Here is a 10,829-nt window from a genome sequence, read left to right as displayed (position 1 = left end):
TCCTTCATGCATTACTACACCATTTATCCGATTGCCATGAAACTTTGGGAAGTTGTTTAATATACTCCTGCAAAAGTTTCTGGCATAGTACATTTATCCTACAATAGATGGCATGCGTGTATACGAACATTTCATCATGAGCATTTCAACATGGTTAGGAGTTGAAACTTGAAATTTGGTACACAGTTTAGGGTACATCACGAGAACACACATTAACAAGGGATTTTTTGAAATTCCCCCGCGGGGAAAGGAACAGGCTTCAACAATGGAAGTGTTAAGAGAAAGCAATGTGCAAGATTTACAGGCGCAGATGCGGTTTTTTCACATTAAATTGAACATAATTTTAGATCCATCTAAAAATTTTCTAATTAGACTGGAAGAAACAGGGGGACCTAATTCTTGCATTCTGTGAAAACGGGTAAGATTGGCTGTAATAATCTTAATCTTTGCTATCGTTACTTTTTGCCCAAGCAACGCCAGGCTTATCTGCTAGTTTATTATAAAAATATTGTTTTTTTTTTTTTCCACAGAAAAAACAAAATTACTTTCCGAACAACCCAATATTTAACAACATTAAGAATTAAATCTAGAGAGGCTTGTTTTCCTTAAGCAGGAAATGACATCACAATTATTAATTTCTTGTTTTATATGCTATAAATGAGAGGAATAATAGTACTAATAATAATGCTAATGATGTGGTAAAATAATAAAATAATGTCACATAAAAAAACTAAACTAAAATTCCAAAGGTTCAAATCTATATCAACTAGCTCTAGAGCATTGTCTATTAAGCTGGAGTCACACTTACAGAAAAACACCACTGAAAATGTAAACTGAAAGCCAAAACCAGAAAAATTTTACGTCCCTCGCCCATAAAATTTCTGGAAAATCAACTCAAGAGGTGCTCAGTGGAAAATTTTTCTGCTCACGTAAAATGTAAAATGTTGACCAATCAGATCCCTGGGAGTAATGACATGTTTATAATGTCACCGACGTCACTGCTATGCTGCCCAAGGCTGAAAACAAGAAATCACGTGAGCTGCCCAGCTGTCATTTTGACATCTCCACTAATAGTTGCATTGCTGCTAGTAATGTGAACTGACATTCTAGACGGTGAAGAAGTTTGTTATTTTTTTTATTCTTTGTTTTTTTGTTTCACAATTTTACATGCAAAACACGGAATTCACACTGCACGGAAAATTACCATTACGGTATGTGACCTTTTTTTTCTTTAGTTAGTTATTGCCACTCCTGGACATGAAATTTCCAAATTCTTATAAGCTAAACACTAAATTTTCAGAGGCGACTTTTTTGGAAATGTTTGAAAAGTGACTCCTATTATTTGGATGAGGAGCCATTTGTGTTTAAGGATAGATGCTTACCAAGTTTCATTCAAATCAGAGACCTGAATTTCTGTCCCCCTCATTGTAAATGACAGCTTAACATGTTACTTTTGCTTTCCAGATGCTAAACTGATAAGGCTACCAGTACCTGAATTAATAAGTAAGTAAAACTGGTGGTGATAAACAATATGAGATGATGAAAAAAATTAAAAACTGGAAAAATTGTGGCAATATTTTAAAATTTTCCAGAGTGACACCTGACTGCTTAGCACCATACTTAAACAGAAAGAAACACAAACTGTTTAAGATAACCAAAACTTAAAAACTGGACAGAGACCACTGAATTATCTATACAAAACTTAAATGAAGAGCATTCCTATGACAGACAAGATCCAGAATAGCCATTTCACTATTCTGGTCCAGTCCAAACTTAAGAGCACTGCTCTTTCTAAAACAAATTACTGCCAGTATGCATACATGGTGACTGAATACTAGTCAGTTGGAAGTCTCTTGGAAGTCCACTTGAATGCTGGGAACAGATGTGTAGGTGGCCAAAGCCGTATTGTTTAATCCTATTTTGACAGATGTTTGATGTTTCTTGAGACAGACATGTAATGGGCAAGATGTAGCACCTATGTGTTGCAGGTGGTGGTTGTATCAATGGTCGATGATGGGGATGCGGTAGATGCCTGGGAGATGGTCCTTGTTGGAACGGTCTTTGGTGTTACAAAGTAGAGAGGATATAGCTGGACTTCTGCAGAATGCCAAATGATAATTGTTTTCTCTTGCTATTTCTTTGTATTTCTATCCCTCCCCTCACATCACACACCCCACCGCTTCATACATGTTTGGCAATCCCAGTGTTTTTTGCAGCAATTTGCTTGCCTGACTATGTAGTTTCTACTCTCTATTTTTTCTACTTACTCTAATTCTAATGTATTTTACCATTTAATTAATTAAAATCATCCATTTATTATGTGATGAAATAAAAAATAATACCATAAAATAATTTTAAAAATGCATTACCATTGACATTGGACTAATAGAAATTTGTGCAGGTTGAGATTTAACTGTAACATTCTGAGGAATTGCAGTGATTGGTACAGCAGTCTGAAATAAAAAAAAACCAACAAATTTAAAATACTTTGAAATTATTAAAAACTGTAACAATTCACTAATTGTTTAATTAAATATATTTAATACTAATTGAAATATTTTTCTATTAAACTGATTATTAATTAAATGTTATTCATATGAAATTCATGCCTTTACTATCAAAGATGTATCCAATTACAAGTATAAGAATCAGGGCTGTGGAGTCGCGTAAAAATCTACCGACTCCAACTCCAACCAGGGGCGGACTTGCTACCGAAAGAGACCCAGAAATTCTGATGTCATCATGTGACCTTAGAATAAAAGGCTCAATAAATAGAGTTCTAATAAAGATAGAACATAGAAACTTTTTATTCCAAAGCTAAAAGACTTCTCTAAGTAATATATAAATATGTATTCGATAATTTTTACTTTTCCGGCTGTTATATATAACAGAGCAAAGTGTAGCGCTCGGTCAAAAAATGACCCCTCCCGAATTTTTACATTTTTGGACTAAGGACACCTTGAAATTTCGAGATATGCAAAAGATTCGAAGTTTTTTTCTATATGTGTGGATGTTAGACTGTGTGGGGGGGCATGATTTTGTTCACCCTGTCTGATGAAACCTAATAATTTCTGTGGTCAGAGTGGTCAGAGTCAGAGTCGAATGGTTTAACACAAGAGTTAGTCATTAAGCATCAAAGTGGTTGAACTAAATCATGTCCCCATATACATTCTAATGTCTTAGGTGAGAACATCTTAACGGGTTTTACTGTACTATTATAAAATGGCAAAAAAGCTTACTTTGAGGGTAGAGACGAGTTTTGTTTTGTTTTATTTTTTAAATTTTAAACGCTAATAACTAGTAAAATATTCATTAAGAGATATGACACATGACCACTTTTATGTCTTCACCCTGTCGACCTTTAATTAAGAACCAAAATTTAATACTATTAATGCCCCTTTATACGCAAACTACAGTGCCACATTTCATTTCTTAAACTTTACCCATTCTGAGATATTGTTTTGTATCTCAGAACAGAAAATAAAGAAATTAAACAAATTAGATGCCAACACACATATGCGTGCAAATTTTTCCCCTTTATTGACTTTTTTGGGGGTTCAGGAGGTCTCCAAACATGTAGATTTGCAAAAAAAACTTGGAGGGTCAAATTTGACACAATTTCAATACTTTTCCATTTTATATACATAACAAGTTGGTAAGTAAAAAGGAGTCAGAGTCAGCGGATATTTTGACGACTCCGACTAAAACACCAAAAATTCCACGACTCTGACTCCACAGCCCTGATAAGAATGGTTCAACTGTTTACTATATAACAATTTCAGCCCTATTGATAAGACTGCTTCAAGTAGACCATTCATCAAAACTACAGTTCAAATGCAGGAGTGTTCCAATTCAAACAACATTAAATTTAATTTTATAATTTAACAGCCAATGACCAGTCACAAAATGTAAATGAAATTACAAATTAGCACTAAAATACATAAAACTAATTTGTTCAATCAATCCTCAGTATTCTGTGTAATGTGTAACATTTCGCAATATATAACACTTTATTTTTAAATTGCTTGGTCAACTTTCAAAAAAATTTTATAAAAACAAATAAAGCAAATATACGAAATTCACCTGTACTTTATTTGTTGTTATTATTGTTTGTCCATTTGTTTGTGCATTTACAGTCGATAATGCCGTCTGCTTATCTTCTGCTTGAGGTTGTTGTTGTCCCTGCTGTTGTAATTGAGCAGTAGTCAGTTGAGGTGTCATTTGGACAAGATTTGTTGCTTGGCTAGATGCAACAATAGGATGTGCAATCAACTAAAACAAATTAGTAAAAATTCATTTTGTAATTATTATATTAATTGATTTATATAGAAATAACATTTAATTCTTCTAGCTATGATTAAACTAAATTCAAATTAATAACTAATAAAATGATTTTGGTTAATAAATTTATTAAATAATTACATAAGTTTTAACAACATTGGAAGGCATTTCATCATCTTTAATTAATTTTAATAATTAAATATTTATTAATTTAAATTTGTAATTATGTAAATAGTTTTAAATGTACTCAAATCAAATACAGGCAATGCTCAAATAATTCAAACAAGTTTTGAAACCAATATTCTAGATTTTGATGGTTCGTGGAGTTTGATATCTGATGACAGATTATTGAAAAAGTCACATTAGCTGAAAAAGTTTGTACTGTATATATATAGTCAATTAAAGGCTTAGTTTCTCATATTAATTTCATTCAAATAATTTATAAACAACTGATCACAATTCTCATAAACTAGTAGACATAACTGCTTATTTTTCATTTTCTTTTTATAAAAAGCAATACAGCAAAGTACTAGTTATTACTGATAGAGATAAACAAGTTTTGTACTACTACTATTATCTCGTGCATTGCCTTTAAGTCAGTTTGTTTTCAGTACATTACACTTGTTTATAAACAAATAAAATTATTAATTATTGAAGCTAATGGCAGAAGAAAATATACCTACTTAAATGATCAATTTATCCAATCGTTAATAAGATTATTCAAAATCATTTTAATTAAAACAGATTTAGTATGGAGATTCCAGTAATTACTAATTTATAACTGATTCAAATAATTAATAAACAATTTAAATGTTATAATAATCTTTATTGATCTACAAGTTTAAATTGAAGTAAATTAAATTTAACTCTAGTAAAATTTACAAGTTACATACATTTCACAAGCACTTTCAACAGATTACAACTGTCTAAAGTACTTATGAAAAATTTGTAGAAGTTTAAATCAGAACAAAATATAAAAATTTTTTAATTAATTAAATTTATTTTTTTGAAAAAACTTTATTGCATAAACAACAACAACAAAAATTCTTGGAAATAAATGACAAACCTGAGGTCCTATAGCTACCAACTGTCCTGCAGCATTAGTATAAAATTGCGGCAATGCAGTAACCTGTCCTCCAATTCCAGTAAAATTTCCAGTAGTAAGCATCGGTTGAGGTTGTACAGTATTTGCTGAAAATATAATAGGGTGATTACAATTCTTAACTTAAAAAAAAAAAATACTATATATGTAGTATTTTTATACACACTTGCTGTGTTGGGGGCAGAAACTGCAGGTAACGAAGCAGGTTGAGATAATGCTTGAAGATTTGCCATTGTAGTTGTAAATATCTGGCCATTCGAAGCAACTAACTGAACTGTTTGGTTACCAGACAATTGAGTTACAGGGATGGTGATTATCTGTTGAGTAGCTACACCTGCAAAATTATACTGAGTTTTATACATTTTAAACTAAAATAATGATGTATTGATACAGTAATGATGTTATCAGCCTGTTTGAATAAAAACTGTTATAATTATACTATCGTTTGTATATGTGCAATATTGTTGATGTTGTATGTGTGTCTTTTGGTTGAGGTTGCACAGTATTTGCTGAACTTCACAGTTTACTGAATTAAGAAGCAGACAAATAGACAAACTTTTCATATATACATTCTGTAACATATTTCAAAGTAGTTGATAATTTAAATGATGCTGGAAACTATCACACGTCTAGAAAAATGATTTACAGATTAAAATTATACATTACACTCTTAAAGCTGGAAAATAGACAAGCTGTATGGTTTACTGTAGCTATGGACATGATCCTAATAAATATATATAAACTACATCATGACAGTAATGTGAAACCTCAATCTATTATTTTTGGCAAAACTTGAGGGGAAAAAATGACTAATGTGGGAAAATGATTGACATGGGAAATTTATCATGTCAAAGTTTTTATTGTTTATCTCGTACGAAACATGTATTTTCCAGTGATACACACATTTGATAGTTTTCTGTAATACTAAATGATATAACACTTGCACACAAACGTGTGTTATTCTACATTTTAAAAAATTGTTAAGAATACTGTAATTTGTTCTATTTTCTTTTGATAAGAATACCTAACGTATTGATATATCAGATGCAGCCAATTAGAAAAATTCAATATTCTGTAAAAATGCATTACTTATATAGTAAACAACAATAGTATAATGTGTGCATTCGCCACTACTAATAAATCTAAAGACATCTATGTCAACATAAAAGATTATGTGGAAAAGTGCATTTCTAATTTTTCAGATAACTAGTTCAAAATACATTTTTGTATGTCACAATCTTTATTTTAAAGTATGTAATATGCATATAATTTGTGATGGCAGCCTTCTTAACTTCTGTTTTCAGCACTTGGAATCTCACTGCACTAGTGCTGCAGTGGCTAACTTAAAGCAGAAATAGCTTAACTGTCTTTTAATAAAGTGGTTTTAAACAGTTTTAGCAGAAAACATGCCCAATGTGTACAATAAACTAAAATACATTTAATTGCTATGTAAATAATCGCAACAATTATCCAAGAAAATACAATAATCTGTCTGTCTTTTGGCATGATTACAATATTATTATACAGTACTGTATTTTATTACCCTATTAGATAATTACAGTATATTAAGGGAAGCTATTTGGGAAATTAGTTTAGTTACGAAATTATCTGTAACTTCTTAACTTTTTTTTAACTTTTAAATATGGAGAGTTTTTATCATCATCAATAGTACATGAAAATCAGTATCTCAATTTAGCTCCCTCTATTGTGGATAGAACAACTGATTCAGGCTAATATTTTTCTTTTAGTTAAAATACAGAATGAACATAATCTTGATCTAAGGTTAACGAAATCAAATTATAATATTCTCTTTTGTTCATATGAAATAACTAAGACTGTTTAAATAAACATTAACTGATTCATTACATAAAAGATATATTGATAGCTGGTATACAATAGAAGTGCCTTACTTGATAGTTACTTTCTGTGAAATTTTTTAAAAAATACTTTTAAACCTAAAAATGCTTAATTTAATCAATTAAATTATTTTAAAATGGTAATAAATTAACTAATTTATTTATTTATTAAATAGTTCTTTTGAGAATGCTTATATAATTCTTTTTAAATGATAATCCTTTAATACATAGAAATGTGAAAACAATCAATGACAAAAATTCTTATTGTTTCTGTGAGTTGATACATATAATAAATTAAAAATCAGTTACAGCAGTGAACAAATTAAAAAGAATATGTTCAAAAGTGAATTTGTGATCAATGTACCTGTAAGAAAATATTCTTGATGGAATGTGCAAAATGAACATGAAGTTTTTGAAAAATGTTTACGTATGTTCAAATGATTTTGAAATTCTACATGTTGTACATTTAGATTTTGTCCATATTTCCCAAAGATTAATCTATAACTGGCTCCACACATTTGGTATTCACCAATTGATGAATAATAGTCTATTCATCATCTTTTATTTGGTACAATATACTGATAAGGAGTGGAAATGATAAATACTGAATATTAGTCACAAGTAAATCATCCACACTACTCAGTCAAATATTTGTTTGTCTTTCAGTGAATACTGAATGTGTGGAGCTGCCTTAATAAATATGAAAATATTAGAAAAGCTGTTTTGCCTTGTGTTTTCATTATTTGGACTCCAACAGAACAGTTATTTTATGTCTAATACAAATTTTTGGAGTATTGTTACAGTAGTTTGTTATTTTATAAAGTAGCATTTTCTATCATAAGAACATCTTTCCTTACATGAAATTAAATAAAATATGAATTATAAAATAGAAAAAAATCTAATAATAAAACTTTTACTTTGAACAAAATTCTTTTTAAATTTCACTTTATTTAAATTATTATAATAGTATTATCTTCCTCAAAGCATCTTTAGTGTATTATTGTAATGTTTTACTATTAATCAACATTTATTATGGATTTTCAAAATAGACTATTACCAGAAGATGTTGGAATTAAAAGCTGAGCACCTTGGATACCTTGAATAGGCTGTCCAGCAGCCAAAATAAATTGAGGTGTTGTTGCTATCTGAGGCTGAGGTATTCCCTGAGTGGCTATTTGAGGAGGAACCTAAAATAATAAAAATAAAATTTTTAAAACTTAAAAACAAAAAATCTCCCTCTCTAATTTTGGAATAATATTAATATAAATTATAGGATTCAAATTATTACAGTAAATTATTATTTTTTTCTTGTTCAACTATTTACTAATTTCATCATCATAATCAAGATAAGTTTTATTGAAAGAATCGTATGATCTCAGAGAATGTGTTACTGTGTCATATGATATAACTTTGTTTGAAGAATGTTTTCATACATGCCACCACAATTATAAAATAAACCAAAGCCTGATTTGGTAGTAGCAATTGTATATAGATCACTCTTGGCAATTAATAAACTGCCAAAGTTGCATTATTAATGAAAATTAAAAATTACAATACCAGAATAATACAATCGTATTGTTCTGGTAAAATAAAATAAAAATATATCATTAAATATCTACAAAAGATTCTCTCATTATATATAAAAGAATAAAAATCACTATAAACTAAAACTTTGGAGTTATTATTTATACTATTAAAATTACAGATACCAAATTATAAAATATAAAACAATAAATTTAATAGTAAGTACAGAATTGATAGTAAGAAACATGCCTGCTGTACTGTTGTTTGTCCATTTGCAGCCATTATGTTCCCGGCATTACTATTTGTGATGACCGTAGTCGTACCGTTGCTGCCGACCGCATTCTGTCCCGACATGGAAACAGAAGACTGAACCATCTGAGGTGCCGCTATCTGACCAACCACACCCAATCCCGGCAGGGTAGTTAGTGCCGTCAAATGAGGAATTCCACTCAGACCCATCATTCCAGCTAGTGGAGTGGCAACTGCCGTGCCAGCTGGTATTAAGGGTGGGAGCGGAGTTGATCCTATTGGAGCACTGTTGACTTTAGTTGCCTGAATTGTATTTTGTACTGTAGCAGATGCTGAAAAATCATATAGTTAATTTAATATGTAAATTAAGTTATGTAAAGCCTAAAATTTTAATTAAAAATTTACTTTAAAAAAAGTGTCTTATAGGTCACACCTCATAAGTAAACTGCGAAGTTTAAAGTCAAACATCATCGTTTTAATGTTCCAATTTGGAAGTCAGTTTAGTTCATTACCTGAAGCAGGCCTTGGTGAAGGCCAAAAATGTTCGAAAGTTACGTTAAAGTTCAATTACTGGTTTAAAAAAATTTTGTTTGCGATTGTTTATTTCTCACTCCAATATTTTTGAGAATACGACTTGTATTTGGAATGATTAGATCAGCTGTCCTCTGCATGCAGCAGGACGATAATCACATCAAACATATCATCTGAACAGCAATTTTGCCTATGAGCATGACTTATGGAACACCCAGTATATGTATAAATTTTTTATTTTACATTCAATTATCTCATTTCTGTTTAAACTCAGTAATACATATTCCTCATCTAAGATAAACAACAACAGATATATATTGAAGGACTGACAGAGATGATATCAAAAAGTGCATCGAATTCCATGGAAATATTTTTTAAAATGTTGCCATGCTCCAGAGTGATTAATGTATGGGCAAAATCAGCCTAAATTTGTTTTGACTCATCATCATAGAATTATATTCATATATAATATAGAAAATAAAAGCACACAGAAGATACCATTTATTGTAATCAAGGATATTGCTATCGATCATCTAATATTATCACAAGCAACAAGTGCCTAAAACATGTCAATTAAACAACATTACAAAACTTTTGCTTATTGTACAGATTTGCTTATAATTAAACAATTGCACAATAAATCTTTACGCCAGCAAACAAAGTTATATTATGTTGAAATTTTCAACCATATTTAATGTAACTTTGTTTGCTGGGGTAAAGATTTATTTTGTAATACAGTAGAACCTCGATTATCCGGACTAATTGGGGATGAAGGTAATCCGGATAATCGAAACAAATACTTTAATTTGTCTTTTAATGATAATACAACACGTTTTCTTTTCGATGACATATCGGTAATATTAAAAATAAATACTGTATTTATATCGTGATCAAATTTTGAAGAAACAAATGTTTGTATTGAATTTGGACTACTACTGACCAGCACTAACAGACTACGTATTGTTTAAAAGGCCCTCTGGCGGCTCAAGAATACGGATTTTATAAAATAAAAAGCAGTTGAAACTGCATTTTTATGAATAAAAATTTGACAAACTATTTATCGTTTTATGACGTGTAAAATTTTTTCGCCGCATTCGTGGCTTTTAAGTAATGCATAAACCTTCGAGGCGCGAGGCCCTTCAAACCGCGAGGCATAGGTGGTGGCTCACATCGTCCATGCCTTACGCCGCCCTTGGTCATAGAAATGATGTAATTTGAATATAAATTATTTATAAATACGTATGTCAAGTTATATTTTTATTACTACGTAAAATATATTTAAGAGT

General features: G+C 30.3%; 1 protein-coding gene across 2 annotated transcripts in view; it reads right to left on the bottom strand.

Moving 5' to 3' along the window:
* The window catches only part of LOC111636292 (POU domain, class 6, transcription factor 2-like), a 50,707-nt gene that overhangs the window by 10,403 nt on the left and 29,475 nt on the right, over positions 1–10,829 (bottom strand). For both annotated transcript variants that reach the window (XM_023381506.1, XM_023381507.1), the window contains 6 exons: positions 9,013–9,344; positions 8,297–8,426; positions 5,550–5,717; positions 5,348–5,472; positions 4,084–4,272; positions 2,370–2,453 (listed from right to left, as the gene is read on the bottom strand). In XM_023381506.1, coding sequence (XP_023237274.1) covers positions 2,370–2,453; positions 4,084–4,272; positions 5,348–5,472; positions 5,550–5,717; positions 8,297–8,426; positions 9,013–9,344 — 1,028 coding nt within the window. The remainder of the gene's footprint in view (positions 1–2,369; positions 2,454–4,083; positions 4,273–5,347; positions 5,473–5,549; positions 5,718–8,296; positions 8,427–9,012; positions 9,345–10,829) is intronic.

This window comes from Centruroides sculpturatus, unplaced genomic scaffold, assembly GCF_000671375.1.
Source record: "Centruroides sculpturatus isolate CEXI.00-Female unplaced genomic scaffold, Cexi_2.0 scaffold984, whole genome shotgun sequence".
Lineage (NCBI taxonomy): Eukaryota > Metazoa > Arthropoda > Arachnida > Scorpiones > Buthidae > Centruroides > Centruroides sculpturatus.
The sequence above is the reverse complement of the archived record's forward strand: the minus strand, read 5'-3'. Positions and strand labels throughout refer to the sequence as shown.